At 43.5% G+C, this 18,376-nt stretch overlaps 1 protein-coding gene across 1 annotated transcript in view; it reads left to right on the top strand.

Annotated features, from left to right (window-relative positions):
• The first annotated feature begins 7,214 nt into the window (after window positions 1-7,214).
• lrp1ba (low density lipoprotein receptor-related protein 1Ba) overlaps window positions 7,215-18,376 on the top strand; it is a 284,803-nt gene continuing 273,641 nt past the window's right edge. Inside the window, exon 1 of the mRNA XM_077010394.1 lies at window positions 7,215-7,596. Within this exon, the coding sequence (XP_076866509.1) occupies window positions 7,512-7,596 (85 nt within the window). The 5' untranslated portion in view covers window positions 7,215-7,511. The remainder of the gene's footprint in view (window positions 7,597-18,376) is intronic.

Below are 18,376 nucleotides of genomic sequence, written 5' to 3'. Positions count from 1 at the left end.
CAGACTCTGCCATCCATGTTTTTATGGACCTTGCTTTGTTCCACAGTCATGTTGGAAGAGGAAGGGGCCAGCTCTAAACTGTTCCCACAAAGTTGGGAGCATGGAATTGTCCAAAATGTTTTGGTATGCTGAAGCATTCAGAGTTCCTTTCACTGGAACTAAGGGGCCAAGCCCAGCTCCTGAAAAACAACCCTACACCATAATAATCCCTCTCCACCAAACTTTACACTTGACAAGTACCGTTCTCCTGGCAACTGCCAAACCCAGACTCGTCCATCAGATTGCCAGATAGAGAAGCTCGATTTGACACTCCAGGTAACGCGTTTACACCACTGCATCTGATGGTTTGCATTGCACTTGGTGATGTATGGCTTGGATGCAGCTGGTCGACCATGGAGACCCATTCCATGAAGCTCTCTGTGCACTGTTCTTGAGCTAATCTTTCACATTCTTTCACAAATGTTTGTAAAAACAGTCTGCATGTCTAGGTGCTTAATTTTATACACATGTGGCCATGGAAGTGATTGGAACACCTGATTACGTTGATTTGGATTGGTGAGTGAATATTTTTGGCCATGTACACTCACAACATTTGGGACATGCTCTTTGACAGTACATGTGCTCTCCGCAAATTCCACTTAGCACCTTGTGCTATGACCTTGTGCTATGACCTTGCTCATATATATGGATGTGAAAAGTAAAACATGAGCATTGAGCTGGCCATTTCCCCCCTCAGTCTTATCCATTTCAATTGGATAATGCTCTTAGTCTGCACTCTTTGTATTAGATTAAACTCATTACCTCCCACAATATATCCCTACTTAAGTTCCACAATTACCATAAGAAAACCTAATTATAATAGCTTTGCTGTGCCATGCGTGTTATGAAACCCAACAGCTACAGACATTTTTGTCCCTTGTGTGAGTGTGTGTGTGTGTGTGTGTGTGTATGTAAAAAGACTGCTAGTCTTTTTTTTTCAACCTTTACATATAATGAAGTGAACTTCAGAAGAGCGAGAAGGCACCATAAGCGATACAGGGCGACAGAGAGCAGATAGGGCTCAGTACGTTTAGGAGGCCATCATCTGTTCTCCACTGGAATGGTAGTTATAGCAACCCAGCATCACTTTCACAGGCAAGAGAGGCTTCTCAATAGGAGGTTCTCATGTGGGTCAGGCTCTAATGTGCATGTGAGGGACACCTGCCCCGTTTCGTCTGACGTTTGTGTTCAAGGTGGCAGCGGTGATGCCGATTGTGAAGTGGGCAGTAACTGTTCCACTCGGGTCAGAAGTGTACAGCCTACGCATATCTCACACTTTTATATTATTATTATAGTTCTTTATTAACACAACAATATAACAGTTATCCCTTAAATATGTTAAGCGTTATTTACAATATAATGTTGAATATATCACAATATCATATAAATATAATTGCTTCTAATTAAAAGAGATCTCCCATATGGGCCCACCACCTGTGGGAGAGGTCGTACTAGGGGTTTGGTGCATTGTGGATTGGGCGGTGGCTGGAGGCGGGGCCTTGGCGTACCGATCCTCGGTTACTGAAGCTGGCTCTTGGGACATGGAACGTAACCTCTCTGATTGGGAAGGAGCCTGAGCTGGTGTTTGAGGCTGAGAGACACCAACTAGATATAGTTGGGCTCACCAACACACAGTTTGGGTTCTGGAACCAATCCTCTTGAGAGAGTTGCACAGGGTGAAAGGAGGAGGGCTGGAGTGGGCTTACCTATAGCTCCCCGGCTCGCTGCCTGTGTGTTGGGGTTTTCCCTGGTAGACAGGAGGGTTGCTTCCCTGCGCCTTTGGGTTGGGGAACGGGCTCTGAGTGTTGGTAGTGCTTATGTACCAAATGACAGTTCGGAGTACCCGGCCTTCTTGGAGTCCTTGGAGGGAATACTGGAAGGTGCCCCTACTGGGGATCCCATTGTTCTGCTGGGGGACTTCAATGATTCAATGCTCACGTGAGCAACAACAGTAAGACCTGGAATGGCGTAATTGGGAGGAATGTCCTCTCTGATCTGAACCCGAGTGGTATTTGGACTTCTGTGCTCATCACAGTCTGTCCATAACGAACACCATGTTCGAGCACAGAGGTGTCCATAAGTGCACATGGCACCAGGACACCTTGGGTCGCAGCTCGACGATCGATTTTGTAATAGTGTTGATGGCGACCGTGTGTCTTGGACACTCGGGTGAAGAGATGAGCTGAACTGTCAACCGATCACCACCTAGTGGTGAGTTGGGTCAGATGGCGAGTGAGGATGCTGGACAGACCCGGCAGACCCAAACGTATCGTGAGGGTTTGCTGGGAACGTCTGGCAGAGGAATCCCGGCAGAGCTTTGACCGCATCCCAAGGGAGGCCAGAGACATTTAGTCCGAATGGGCCTTCTTCCGCGCCTCCATTATCAATGCGGCGGACCGGAGCTGTTGTCGGTGCCTGTCGTGGTGGCAATCCCTGAACCCGATGGTGGACACCTCGGGTAAGGGAGGCCATCATGCTGAAGAAAGAGTCCTATTGGGCCTGGTTGACTCGTGAGACTCCGGAGACAGCAGATGGGTACAGGAGGGCCAAGCGAGTTGTGAAACTTCTTGGCAGCAAGACTCCGTGGGTGGATGAGATCCGCCCTGAGTTCCTTAAGGCTTTGGATGTTGTGTGACTGTCCTGGCTGACACGTCTTTGCAACATCACGTGTACATCAGGGGCAGTGCCTCTGGACAGGCAAACCGGGGTGGTGGTTCCCCTTTTTAAGAAACGTCTCCATCAGTCACCGGCACTCTGTAGTATTCACCAAGACTTTCCAACAAACACAGACATGCTTCAGCAGTATTTAGGATGCAAATATCCAATCATTATACCGGGTCCCAAAGAGCGTGCCCTATTATGCAAACCACTCTTGCATGTCACTGGTACTGCAGTTAAGCGTGAGGAGTTGGCAAAACCAAGATCATGGGTCCAATTTCTAAGGATCATGCTCCACTTTGGTAAGTTTCTCTGTGTAAGAGTGGTCTGAGAAAAGTGAATGTGATTTGCACCAATGCAGCAAGCACTGGAGAGGCCCATCGCCTTACATCATAGTTATGCGAGAGGATGAATTAGTGAAGTGTGTCCAAATGATCCCGTTGGGTTCCAGACCATCTTTCCTCAGTCAAACACTTCCAGGGCACTGTGAGAGAAGTGCTGTAGTCGGACTGTGTTTAAGCATGCTGTCATGCACTCCTGCTAACACGCCAGCTCTTTCCGGCTTCTTACAGTCGTGGGGCTCAGGTGGTTAAAGCAGCAGGGTTAATGGAGTCCCCCCTGAATCGTTAACGACCGTTCAGTAGCTGGAACCCCATTATAGCCGACTCTCAGAAGATCAGCCCATCCACCGAGAGGAGCTGCTGTAGTTTACAGTGCGATCACAGAAGGCCGTGGGGAAAACGCGCACTCTGTTTTGGCAGGGAGGTACATGCAGTTAGATGCAGGGACTTACGCAGTTTTGGAGGGGTACAGAAGTTTGAACAATGTGGCCAGTTCAGTAGACACCTCAGAGAGGGAAAAGAGGTGTAAATTAGTCATGGACCAGATGGCTATCAAGGAGGTGGCTGGGTTGATCGTGCTTGATCCACACGTGGCTATAGAACTTGAGACAGATGAACTCTGGTTACTAAACAGATGTGCTCCAGGCTGGAAAAAAAGTTGCCCTTACAGCCAAGCGGCCTGCAGGGGGCACTGCAACACTGCAAACACTCACCTGCAACATGGAGGCACGAGGGTAGAATGCCAAACCGCTGAACTTTCAGTGGGACTTACTGCGTGTGTTCTCAGGTAAAGCACATGACACACAGAACAGGTTTGCTCAGCTCTGGTCTTGGAGATCCAACTCTCAAACCTAACATAACACATCTAATACGGCGAGGCAAGGCCTTCAATAGGACTGTAGCGTTCGGTTACGGGTCTGCTGAACCCAAGCCTGACAAAGCAGTTCTCCAGTACCAAAGTTCAGTGAACCGGCTCGACGTGTCATGTGCTCTGTATTTAAACACATACAGTACATCCCAGTGGAAGGTCGGCACTTTAACAGCTGAAATCAATCTCAGGCTCTCGGGTCAACACAGACCAGAGCGCGTGGGAGAGATCAGGCAGCAAGGCCATACCTTTATGGCTTCCAGCAGGGGTGATGAAGCTGTCGAGAGGCTGCCTGTTAGCACCAGAGTGCCCAGAGCAGTACTCTCAACAGTGTGACGGAAAACAACACCAAAAACATATGATGGTGATGGTGATGCCTCCAATTGTTACTTTTACTCTGTGTTCCGATGCATCTCGATTTTACCTCCACCATCTGAAAGTCTGATTCTGGCCCTGCTCTGCATCTATCCATTCATGCATATTTTTGAAGAATGTATTCAAGAGGCTTTCACGCAAGGACAGGCGCTTTGAGGGAGACATAATCCACCTGTGCAGGAATCATGCCAACGTATCCAGTCATGATCTGAATTTAATGTGTCTTTTGAGCATTTACACCAGTCTACTGCCTTTCGATCCGAACCTGCTTACAAATGGCAGGTGTGATGTTGATCTGGGCTGTAGGCACGCCAGAGACATGCCCGAGCTCCTCGCCCTGCAGAGGTAGGCGGTGTTTGGACCCCGGTGCTTCCTCTTTCTCAATTATTTACAGTGTACTCTCCTGAGCTGTGAGATGAGGGAGCCCTCCTGACCCCAGCATGGGTCTGCTGCTATGGCCTCCACAGCTGGGTGTCTGGGGGGTCGTTAGAGTTGAAGACGAGGCAGAAAAGAAAATAACAACAAGAAAGAAGATAAGTCCAGAAAGAGAGAGAGAGACAGAAATGTCTTTTCAAACATTCTTTCTGCCTTTACTTTTTACTTTATTGTACCTAAGTCAGAGAACATTCCTTCACTCTATAGCGCCGTCTCTTACTCTCTCTCTCTTTCTCTCTCATTCTCCCCCCATCCACCCTCCCTCAAAGACAGTGGCTGGTTTTGTGCCGGGTGTGATTGAAATTCCGGAGCTCTCGCCGTGCCGCGTGGAAGTGCAGTCCAGGCGGGATCCGTAGCCAATCGCACTCCCTAGGGGCGCAAGCTGCGATTGGTCACGCTGAATCGAGGCTGAGCAGCGTGGCAGCGAATGGGGTGGTCGGACCTGCTGGATCCGTCCTGCAGCCGCTCCTGTACCTGCCGCAGGCCCGAACAGACACAGGGCCGTGCAAAACACTCAGGCTAAGGTTGAGCAAGCTGTCTAAGACCCGGCCCCAGGCAGGGGATCACTGGTCTGGACATCACTCCCTGCACGTCTGAATGGTGGACAAACCTGAGATGAAATTTGCAGTCATGACACTCATCCTGTGCAGAAGTTTTAAAGCAGAAAAAAATTGTTTCCTTTCTTTAATTTATTCATTATTATTTTAATTTATTTCAATGCATTGTATATAGTAATTTTAAGATCAATGTCAGTTGCGGATCTGAAGATGGCAGTAGAGAGCCATTGTCAAAGTCTTTCTCCCTCTTGCTTTCTTTCTCTGTCTCACCCTCAAGACCCTAAACAACATCTTTTCCCTGTTTCCTAACCAAAGCACACCAAACATGGTTGTGACTCTTGGCGTATGGCTCTCTCTCTCTCTCTCTCTCTCTCTCTCTTTCTCTCTCTCTCTCTCTCTCTCTCTCTCTCTCTCTCTATCTATCTATCTATCTCTCTCTGTTTCTCTCTCTCGTGCATCTCTTTTTGCATGATGGAAAAATCTGTACTCCAATAACTTGGAGAAAGAAGCTCTGTAGTCAGCTCAATTAAGATAATTTTACATCAGCAATGCGCATGTCTCTCTTGTGCTTCTTTGAGAGAAAAGCCGACCCCAGAGAAGTTTCCCCTTTAAATAGGACAGCAGCGTTTCATGGGCTATTGAAGCCGCTATGAATTGGATAAATGTACTAAGAGGAACCGCTGTCACCTTTCATGTGTGTGTTCCGCATGACTTTGAAACTGGCCGATGTTCGCTCACTAGTTAATTGGGACTTCCTGTTATCTGATGAATAGAGTAGCATATATAAATTACATATAATTTAGTGACATTAACATCTGATTAGACTTTTAACACGGGAAAGCACAGATAATTATGGGTAGATCCCTCCTTCATACAAGAGTGGGTGAAAGTTCTTATCACTTTTGAAGGTTAGGTGGTCAAAGTGGCCCTAAAACAAGGCTCAGAAAGTCTAGAGGTCAGTCAGTAAAACCGTGATTCACACCCTTATTTTAAAGAGATCGCTGTGTCGTGTGTGCTGTAGAGAAGAGAACATCACAGTGAGATCCTATAGAGACTAAGAAGAAGCCCAACAACATTTACGCCTACCGTGTTTAGACTAAAATGTATGCGCTAAATATCTCTTGGCTAACTGTTTAAAAAATATTTGAGAGTTTTGAATTTGCGCAATCAGAGCATCAAACTATTGTATTAGTCTCTTCAAATACAAATGTCCCTTTGGGTGCATTCAATACGCACACGGACAGAGGGAAACGATATTCTTCACCTGGCCTATCTAATAATCCACAATATAGCATATAGTCAGACCAAGTGGACATGTTAGATGGCACCGTGTCTGTTGTGATGGTCAGTAGTCCGAGTATATGGTAAATGTACCTGGTATAGTCGGTAGCGCGTTTCAGTAAAAGCCGAAAATATTGTATTCTCTCGCCTGTCGACATTTTGTTTTTGTTTTGCTAAATTAACTGAAGTCTTTAAAGTACTAATGGAAAGGGCGAGTTTGAGGTCGCCGACACTAATGAAGTAGTGAGAGAGGAGAGGGAACTACGTGTGAGGAACTGTTGGAGATGTTCAGTTCTCTACACTATGACCCAAGGAACCAGATACATGTGCTCTGCGTGTCCATAATTATGTCTCTAGTAATATATGTATTTGAACTACAGGTTACCCACACTCCGACAGAAACCAGCTCAGTACTAGCGGTCAGAGATAAGTTAGGAGTGACTGAACCCTGGAAGTTCTCTCTCTCGCTCTCGCTCTCTCTCTCTTTCTCTCTCTCTCTCTCACACACACGCGCGCGCGCGCACACACACACACACACAGGCACACGCACACACACACACACACACACACACACACACACACACACACACACACACACACACACACACACACAGCTAATTCGCCGCTCGCTCTCTCGCGCACACACGGACAGATCTCGTCCGCACTCTCGAGCTCTCTTGCTGTCTTTGGTAATCGGAGTGAAGCCGGCCCGGTTCTTGTGTCCCGCCGTCCCGTCACCCACTGTCTCCCCAGAAGTCCCTCCTGTCTCGTTGTCTCCTCCCTGCACGGTTACACACACCTGCCGGCACTGCGGTACGCGAATGGCACCGTGAGGCTGGACACGGGCTCGCTCCTCGGTCCAACTTCACCCGGCATCACCGGACCGTGGCGCCGGAACCACGGCGGGATTCACACCTGCTCCAGAGAAGTGCGGCACTCCAACTAGATTCGGCCACGATGTCCGAGTTCATTTTGGCGTTTCTGGCTATAACGGGATTATTCCAAGTGGCTAACACGGTGACATCAGAAGGGGCTGGAAAAGGTAAGAGCGGAACACCTTCGTATCGGACCTGGGCTGCTGAGATGTCCTGTTACACATGGGTCTGTGTGGTTGGCGTTATAATACCTCATGTTCGCAGCCTGCGAGTTTATTGTAGTGTTATAATTAAGCGTCTTCAAAGCTGTTGCGGGTTATTTTCAGGGCAAGCCCTGAATCATGTGTCACTTCACCTACGTTTGAGTTTAAGACGATTATGCAGCATCCATAAATTCTCCCGTGATTCAGTAGTTCTCTGGACCTACATACACTGCATACTGGGTCCTGTGGACGGTATTAACTAATGTTGCGCGCACAAGCAAAGCGGCAAGTCACCGTGGGACCAGGCGCGCTCGCCCCTCTGATTCGGGTGGTTCCGCTCGCCTGCGCAACAGCGCCGATAGCTTATAATTGGATACTTAGAAATAAGGCTACAAGAAACAACAAGAATAAGTCATAGTATAATTGTAAGAAACACGCTTCTTCTCAAACTTCACAATGAATACATTTATAGGCTGATGTCGACAAAACTAACTACAATATATGCTATTTGTATTTTTTAGCTATCCGATATAGTAATTTGACGTAAACCCAACTGTTACGGGTTGTTCGTTGTTTAAGAAGCAAGAACATGTTCCGTGCGCGCACACGCGTTCATGTCAAACTCGTTCACGCGCGCCAGGGTACAGATTATAGCCGTGAGACTCAGCTCTATTTAATTGGGTATAAAACACAGCCAAAGCTCATTATCATTACGAGAGACACCTGACAGACAGACGTGAACACCGAGGACCAGCGATCACTTCATCATGTGCTAGCAAGACTTTGCAGTATACTTCACATTGTAAAACATTATTGGGAAGGCCATAGATTAACTGGTCATTTATTTCTCGCCAGACTTTTGCAACCGCTGTTTATCATTGTTGTGGGTATAGATTTATCAAAATGTATTTTTCTCATGACATATTACGGTCTATTTTACATTATGTTTGTTAACCCTACTAATGTAGATAATGTCAAATAATTCATGCTGATAATTACCTGCAGTACATTTGTTAGTTTTGAAGGAACATGCTTTAAACCGCAAATTTCAAGTAATTTTCACTACACCACCTTGATCGTTTTCGCCTTTGTAATTTTCATCTCATCTTTTCCCCCTTGAAATGAAATGAAGACGGGTTCAGTGACATTATAATGCAGCTAGTCGGGGTCGCAGGTTTCTGCCCAGGACTGTTTACAAAGCTGCAGTGTATTATTAAGGGGAATTAAGGGGATCACCCTCGTTTAATAGGTGATTTGATTGGCCTTGTTGGGGATTTTGTCTGATGTTTGTGTTATTTGGAACCTTCCAGTAATTCAACTGGCAATTACGTACAGGGGAGAGATTTTAGATGATGCCTAAAAAACAACATACAACATTTACTAAGAAATACAAACCGTGTGAAATCACGCAAGGATGCTGGGATTTGGAGTAACAGACGAGGTTAACAACTGAAATACGAAGTGCTGTAGGCCTAGGTGATGTAGGTGATGTAGGCCTAGATGATGTAGGTGATGAGCTACTTCATCCGAATCGCCTCCCAAAGTAACAAGAAAGGCCATTATTAACTCACTAAAAATATTTCAAAGCACTTCAATTTGTGCCAACAACAATTCAAACTAACAATTGAAAATGCACTCAAGCGCCTGCTTTCTGACCGGAGAGTTGAAGAGGAGAATTAAGAACACTACATGTAGGCCCAAGATGAGGAACTACCTCATACTGCTCTGTGCTGCAATCAACCAACAGTCAAATATATCTCCATGTTGCAGACCGCTGCCTAACATAAACACATAACAATACCACCAATATATATTACAAGAGTGAGACAGAAAGAACGGAGTAAAAGTCACTGTTATTCGTTAGTTAAGCGCCACCCAGATTAAGATGTGGTCAAATGATTCAAATGATGTAGGCACGTACATGTTATAGGCCCTGCTGTTTTATATTGGTGGAAAATATCTCGGCAAAGAATGTTACATATTCAAGTAACCTTGCAAGATTTACCTTAAAATGAAATGTTTGCTTTTTGCCGTTCTGCTGTGTGGGTGTGGCCAGCAGATTGATTGACAGCATCAGAGTGAAACGTAACCACACCCAGTTAGCTATGAACCTTCACTCGAAGCTGAAGAGGAGGAAGACTGTCGGAGGTCATTAGAGGATACCACAGTTTATATTATATGAACGTAATTACAGCGATATCATCTGTGTGTTTTTTACCAAAACGTCAATTACTCTGAAACTATGAGCTAACATTAGCTAACGGTAGCTAGCGTGGGTCAGCCTGCCGTCGTATATTGATATTAGCAGGTGAAGCTAACAGGCGTTGGGTTATACGCGACTATAACTAAACATGGGGGAGGCATTATAATGTCAGTTTATACATTATCAGTAAGTCGGACCATATAAGGTTAGATGTAATGTAGCTGAGCTTAATTACGTAACATAATTCACTAAATGTAGCTTGCAATTTTTTGATGCATTACTAAATAAAGTGTATATATATATATATATATAGCCTACATATATTTTAAATAAAGACTTACCAAATTGACATTCACTTTACTTCCAGTAAGTGGACGGTAAGCTGTTGCTTAAAACTTGAGTCTGCAGGCAAATCCTGTATTGAGCAAAAACTGTATTGAGCCCAGTTATCTAAAACTGTATTGAGCCCAGTTATCTAAAACTGTATTGAGCCCAGTTATCAAATCCTGTATTGAGCAAAAACTGTATTGAGCCCAGTTATCAAAAAATGCCGCCTACAAACTTGTATTGGTTAGCACTTCAAGCCCATAAAGAAATTCGAGCCATTTTGATTTTTCTCCTTTTTTGGAATAAAATATTGAGAGTAAAATTTATCCCACCTGCGTCCCAAAACGGAGCATTTGCATATGCGCGCCATCTCTATTACCGAGAGAGTAAGTGAGGGGTGGGAGGGTCAGTTAATTCATAGATCATGAATATGTAATATAAGGAAGCTTATGATTCGCTATATTCAATTAGTGTTCATTGTGACGTATAAGGTCTTGCAAATAAAATATTATAACTCTTAATTGGAAGTTAGGGGGCAGTTTGCAATTTTTATTTTTATTCTAGTTCATTTGTCCAATAAATTCTAAGCTGAAACAGAAGTATGAATAAAATCATACGTCCTGTTAATATAACATTTTGAATAAGAAGGAAAAATATTGCGTAGCACCTTTAAGTGCAAAAGCCAAATCAAATTCTTTCTGATGAAGAACATATTCTAAAAGCGAAAGCCTATGACCTCTAATGACCTCGTGTTGTGAGACTTGTTCACTGACACATGATACACGTGTGTGGCGTGTTTTGTTTATACCCATTTGTGGTGCCACCAGGGAGATGGAAGAACGCGTAGATCCTGGCGGTGTGTGAACACTTCGTGTGTCGCTTTCCCGGCCGCCTCCGTGTCTTCGACGCTTGCCAGTCTCCCATTCCCGCGGTGAAGAGTACTAGACCCAGTTCTAGACGTCATCGCCACCCCAAATTCATCGCCTTTTGCCCATCAGATTTGCTCGTCGTGAGGGGTGAAAGAATCTCAAGCGCTTCCCAAGTATCCTGACGCCTCGTCGTTTGCCAAGAGCATGCTGGTTGCTCCAAACTTGTTTCGCCAACGCATATGCTCCATCGGAGCTGACAGCGTCTCGGAAAAAACGCCTTTGCTACAAAGCAGGCACCACATATGCCTCAGTCTTGATGTATTTAGTAACACAATATGGAGCCGTGATGGCCCCACCGCATCGTTTTGCACGTGGAAGTTGTTCATTTGGCCAGGCGGGTGCGATTTTAGGAGGCTGATGGAAAATTTTGAAGCCATGTAGTGGAACGGTGACACGCTTGTGATATCAGTGGTGGTTGTGTTTGAAATCTGGGCTCTTCCAGCTGTGATACTGGTTAACAGTGTGTTCCTCACATAGTCTTTGAAAAGGTCCCTGTGTGTGTCATGGGCTCCTGTGATAATTGTTATTTTGCTGTAATGTTGAGGGTGTATTTATTACAAGCAAATTGTGAAGTTGGTTTACTGAAACAACAGACTAGACAGGGGACAGACTCAGACTAGACAGGGGACAGACTCAGACTAGACAGGGGACAGACTCAGACTAGACAGGGGACAGACTCAGATCTGATTGGTGCAGAGTGCACAGGTCCAGTACTGGTCCAGTTACTATGGAAATAGACAGCGGGTTAAGTCAGAGAGCCTCTGACATGAAATCTACTCATTCTCAGTTATGTACTCATTGTTTTATATTATTATAATACATTCTTCATCATGCCCTGTAGGTAGAACAGTTAAACATGTAGAACACCAGGCAGTTAAACATGTCCTTACCATGTAGCTCAGCATATTACATTCAGTTCAGAGCTGCTGAGAATAAAGTGTTCTCGAGGGACATCGTAGAGCTGTCTGTTAGAAATGGGGCCTTGTCCCGAATTAGCAGTCTGTCTTTAAATCAATTAGAGCTGTGAAGTTTGGAGCTTTTGCAGAGGAACCCAGAGTGACGCCCCAAACAGCTCTCCGCCCTCAGCTCTAAGTTCCGCCCTCAGCCTCCAGCTCCGCCCTCTCCCCTTCCATAAGCAGGCACTTCATAACGATGTGATGAGGCTTTTCAAAATAGGTGATTCAAAGTGACCAAAGGGAACGTGTGTGTGTGTGTGTGTGTGTGTGTGTGTGTGTGTGTATGTGTGTGTGTGTGTGTATGTGTGTGTGTGTGTATGTGTGTGTGTGTGTGTGTGTGTGTGTGTGTGTGTGTGTATGTGTGTGTGTGTGTGTGTGTGTGTGTGTGTGTGTGTGTGTGTGTGTGTGTGTGTGTGTGTGTGTGTATGTATGTGTGTGTGTGTGTGTGTGTGTGTGTGTACCTACCAGTTTATTTGCAGTTTGCAGCCACTTCTGGGTTAAGCAGCAGACCTCAACAAGTCCTCACTAACACACTCTCCTTGATATACTCACTGATATGCCCCCATCTCAACCTGTTCCTTCTCTGTCTCTCTGACACACACACACACACACACACACACACACACACACACACACACACACACACGTTTAGGCTCTTCTCACTCTGTACTCTTTTGGAAGACTGGCCCACTGTGACTCAAGTCATCCATCAGCAGATGGATGTGTGTAGACTGAAACACCTTCCTGTTAGAACAGCTTTATTTACCATGTACTCTCACACTGCAACTTAAGGCTAAGAATAATTATACAAGAAGTCATCTATGTATACGTACATATATGTAACCTGCTTTATACGTAGTTGCATCCAGTTGTGTTGGATGAGAAATGTTTTTAGTCTGTATGGGTGTGTTGTGCTGTGGTTTTAACCTTTTGCAGTAACATTATCACAGAATTGGCTTTTCACTGTACTGGTTTTACAGAGCGACTTAATATGCAAATAAATTCTATAACAAATCACACAATTTGCTCTTATATTGTGAGCATGATGACCAATCTTAGATGTTCTAGATATATATTTTATTAATCACAATATTCACACATTATCCAACAAATGTAAATCAAAACATGTAAATGATGGCCAATGCCAAACCATGACACAGCAAAGGTGTTTTATTAGGAATTTAAGCATGACAACAGTGTAGAAAACGTAACAGAAGTATGTAACAACATAATTAGACATTTTGTTCCATATTGCATAGCTGTAGTATTGGCCTTGACAAGATAACAGAAGTGTAGCCCAGCTCAAACGAGCTACGCTGAGCGCTTACGAGGCGGAGGCATTGATTTTGTTCGTGGTTAGAACTCACCACCTCCCGACGCCGCAAAAACCCTTTAAAAATTCAGTAAGATGTTATTGACAGTAATGCACTGTGGAATGGTATTCATCTCAAGTTAGATGTATTTAAAAATCACGTTTCTCGTTCCTGTGGCATTCTAACCGAGCAAAACGCTCATGGACTCGTATTTCATAGCTGGCATGTTTGTCGTCGATCCGCACTGCTGTTGCATTAGATTAGAGACTCACTGGTTTTGCCAGTTTGCTTGTTTTGCTGCAGTTCACTGGCTTGAATCAGACTTACACATGTCTGATTTTCAGTCTGATCAGTCTCCACAACCTCATAAATTGTTCAGCTTAACCAGGAAAGTGCAGCCACACACACTCTAGCTACCAATGAAAAATTAAAAGACTGTCCAAATGTAATACACGTATACTAAGTAAATGTTTAAAAGGGAGAACGTGCAATGTATTAACAAATTTCTGATTTCATTCTGATTCAGGATACAGGTGTAATTACCTTCAAATAAGTTTGAATGAATTGTGAGATTATGATCTAATTTATATGTAGTACGGGTCAGTCTCTAGGTGAGTTGAATGATAAAAATTATATGGAAATTCCATTATAACTGTAGAATTTTATCCTTAGAAATATACTGTAAATGTAAAATTAAATTATATATTCTCAAAATATACTCAAAGCCATGTCAAGCCTTTATCTGATGTCAGACCATTGGTGTTACAGCCATTATCTCTTTAATGTTTGCTTCAATCTTCCATATAATGTTTCATGTAGGTAATGTAAGGTGATTTAATGGTGAAATTTGGGAGATGCTTTATTTATGGAATATGAGACCCCAGGTCTCCTGTATGTTCTGTCCAAATATGAATCTGCAGTGTTTGTGCTAGAATATTAGAATAGTTTTTGTTGAATAGATGATTCTTCAAATGATGATTAACACGAACAAGAAAACAAGCACAATCTGTAATTAGGAAATCACATGAAGACACACACACACACACACACACACACACACACACACACACACACACACACACACACATACACTCTCACACACAAGCACACTCACACAAACACACTCACACACACAAACACATTCACATACACTCACGCACACACAAACACACTCACACACACAAACACATTCACATACACTTTCACGCACACACAAAGACACATGTATTTACATATATAGACTCAAACACACACACACACACACACACACACACACACACACACACACAAGGAGACACGCCTTGAGGGCTTCTGTAATCCCTCAGTTGGATTTCATGTCTGCTGTTTACTTTAAAAGCAAAAATCTGTCAAGGGGGCCAGAGACAAAAGTGACAGACAGTATCAGTACAACAGCCCCTTCAGGGCTAATGTAATAAATAGTCCTGTCATAAAAAGATTATCGATCTTTTGTCACATTAGGCTAGAGATGAGAATCGATGAAGAGCAGTCATGCCCAGATGCTGTTGTGTGGAACGTGTTCCTGCTTTCTTCTTCTCCGTGGCCTCAGAAGGAGGGCTACTTCAGCCTGCATGAAGCTAAGGTCCACAGCTATTGAACAGGTCTTCAGTGTATTGAATGGATCACTGCATTTACTCCAATGGTGTTTACTTTAACACTCACGAGTGCTGCCACAGGCTTACATGTGATGGTATAATGATGTCATTATTGCTATAGAGGTATAGTGGTTTAGGTGTTTGGTGATGTAGTAGTATTGTAGTTTGGTAGTTTGGTAAAGTGGTTTAGTAATAGAATTGTTTAATTCTCTAGTGATTTGTTGCTTTAAAATATAGTAGTGTAGATGTTTGTAGTTTAGTTTGGTGATGTAGGGGTTTAGCAGTGTAGTTGTTTGGTGACATATGGGTTAGTAGTTTAGTTTGGTGATGTAGGGGATTAGTAATTTAGTTGTTTGGTGATATTGGGTTTAGTAGTTTAGCAGTGGAGTTGTATGGTGACACGGGTTAGCAGTTTAGTTTGGTGATATAGGGGTTTAGCAGTGTAGTTGTTTGGTGGCATAGGGGAGAGTAGTTTAGTTATAGGGTGATTTTTCATTTGGTGATATAGAGGTTTAGTAGTTTAGGTATAGTTGGTGGTATAGAGGTTTAGTAGTTTTGTTGTTTGGTGATATATGAGTTTAGCAGTTTGGTGGTTTAGAAGCAAGCAAGCAAGTTTATTTTATAGCATTTTGTTAATGAGGCAATGCAAAGTGCTTTACAAATATGAAGACAATTGATGAAAGTAGAAACAGATAGTTTTGTTCATTCATTCATTTGAATAAATCCACTTTATTCAGTTCAGAGTCATATGAGACTGGTGCTTATCAGGGAGAAAGATAAATGGATTTGAAAGAAAGATTTAAAACAGTATCAAGTTCCAGAAAATGGTGGCGTGATGCAATACCGTCCCTGAGAACTAAAAGGCCTAACAGGAAGTTAGATCAAATTGATTGCTTTACAGTCTGGTTGTGAATATAGAATATTTAGAGCCCTTTTTGCAGTTGATTTCATTTCCAGTAAGAGCTGCACAGAAGATGAAATACTGCTTCTCTCTGCTTTGTTGTGGCCTTGGGCATGATGAGCTGATGGGCTCCTGACCTGAGGGTCCAGCTCACACTGTCTTGTTTGAGCATGTCAGATAGATACATTGGTACTAAACATTTAGTGATTTACCAACGAGTTATGGTACTTTAAAGTACATTTTGTATCACACTATGAGGTAATGAAAGATTTTAGAATCTGGGTAATCCATTGTTTTTTTGTGGGTGTTTTTTGAACCAGCTTACCCTGTTGGAGTGTCTTTTTAAGAAGACCAGTGAGAAGACCCTTTACTTCTACAATCGATACTAGAAATAAAAGCATAGGTGAAAGTCTCAAGGTTTTGTGTTGATGAGAAATCTTTAATTTGGTAATATTTTAGAGTGGATATAATGATGATATAGAAATTGTTATAGCATGACAGCTAAAACAGTAGATCACCGACCACCTATAAACAGTCCTTTTGCTTTGGGGGCTCTAGAGTCAAGTCTACGCCTCTCATCAACTGAACTGATACTATACAGTACTGATACTATACCCTTGCTATACTGATACTGTACAGACACTATACTGATGTAGTGGTTTAGAAATTAGATAGTTTAGAGGTAGAGTTCTTTAGAAGTATAGTGGTTTAGTACTTTAATGGGTTTATGGTTTAGAAGTATAGTGGTTTAGTACTTTAATGGGTTTATGGTTTAGAAGTATAATGGTTTAGTACTTTAATGGGTTTATGGTTTAGATGTGTAGTGGTTTAGTAGGTTTATTGGATTGATGGTTTAGACATATAGTGGTTTAGCAATTTAATGGTTTGGTGGTTTAGAAGTATAATGGTTTAGTAGTTTAATGGTTGGGTGGTTTAGATGTATAGTGGTTTACTAGTTTAATGTGTTGATGGTTTAGATGTATAGTGGTTTAGCAGTGTGGTGGGTTGATGGTTTATACGTATAATGGTTAAGTAGTTTAATGGTTTAGAAGTAGAGTGGTTTAATGGTGTGGTGGTTCGATGGTTTATACGCATAATGGTTTAGTAGTTTAATGGTTTAGAAGTAGAGTGGTTTAATGGTGTGGTGGGTCGATGGTTTATACGCATAATGGTTTAGTAGTTTAATGGTTTAGAAGTAGAGTGGTTTAATGGTGCGGTGGGTCGATGGTTTATACGTATAATGGTTTAGTAGTTTAATGGTTTAGAAGTAGAGTCGTTTAATGGTGTGGTGGGTCGATGGTTTATACGTATAATGGTTTAGTAGTTTAATGGTTTAGAAGTAGAGTGGTTTAATGGTGTGGTGGGTTGTTTTCATTTGCACAACTCAGCTAACCCAAGTGTTTCTCCCCTGAGTGTTGCATTTCAGTTTTAGAGCAGGTTGAATTCTAGAGTGCTCTAGATATATGCTCCAATGCTCTAGGTATTTTAGATATTAACCATGTGTTGGCTATTCAGTTGTGCCTTTTTCCACCATGGGGGGAAACATGAAGAACACATATGTTCTGTGAGCTGTGGATTCTTGGCAGACCCTTATACCCCTGTAGGCAGACCCTTATACCCCTGTAGGCAGACACTTATACCCCTGTTCAGTGTGCTGCTCCGAGCCCAGTTATGGCAGCCCGGGGGCTAACAGCCCCGTAGTGAGAGAGTTCTGCACTTGGTAGTTTCTTCTTGTGCTGCATGCTTCATACATCAGAGCCCCCCACGGAGCTCACCTAAAACACACGCCATTAGACCAAAGAGCACACGATCGTGTTCATATACACGACAGCCTCCCGGTTCACCATGTTCATGGAAAATGACATTGATGTCTCTGATATTACTTTGTTCGCAATCTATTTAGGTGCTATTAATGTGATTACCGCCTCTTCACTGCAGGCCTGACTCCAGCTAGACACATAGTTGGCGCTGTCCGTGGTGCTGAACTCCAAATCTCCAAATCTCGTTCACTATCTCCCAGGCATCATCCCTGTGTTATCCATGACAGCAACACTGTGTACAGCAGGTGTGTGGCACGCCAGCTGACCCGTTCTGCCTCTGATTTTTCTCGTTGAACTTGTATTGACATTGCCTTGGGCTGTTTACTACACACACACGCAACGAAATTACACCGAGATGCAAGTCGGATATTCATTTCGTCCTATTTCTAATTTCTCCACAAATGGGTCACTTTGTACTGCTGTCAGCAGACAGTTCATCACTGCTACATCACACCACGAACGTGTCTCTGTGATGACATCTGTACTGTCGCCATGTGTCGGGACAGGCCTAAAGGGGAAATTATCCTCGTGGACAAACGTTAATGTTTTACACAGCAAGGGTGAGAGAGAGAGAGAAGTAAAGAGAGAAAAAGTGAGTGAGAGAGATTGAGTCAGCTTCAGGGGGACAGACAGGGTCCTGGAATATAAATCGTTGCAGTTAAAGTGATATAAACACTATCAG

This window comes from Brachyhypopomus gauderio, chromosome 1, assembly GCF_052324685.1.
Source record: "Brachyhypopomus gauderio isolate BG-103 chromosome 1, BGAUD_0.2, whole genome shotgun sequence".
Taxonomy (NCBI): domain Eukaryota; kingdom Metazoa; phylum Chordata; class Actinopteri; order Gymnotiformes; family Hypopomidae; genus Brachyhypopomus; species Brachyhypopomus gauderio.
Note: the sequence above shows the minus strand (reverse complement) of the source record. Positions and strands in the feature narration are given on the sequence as shown.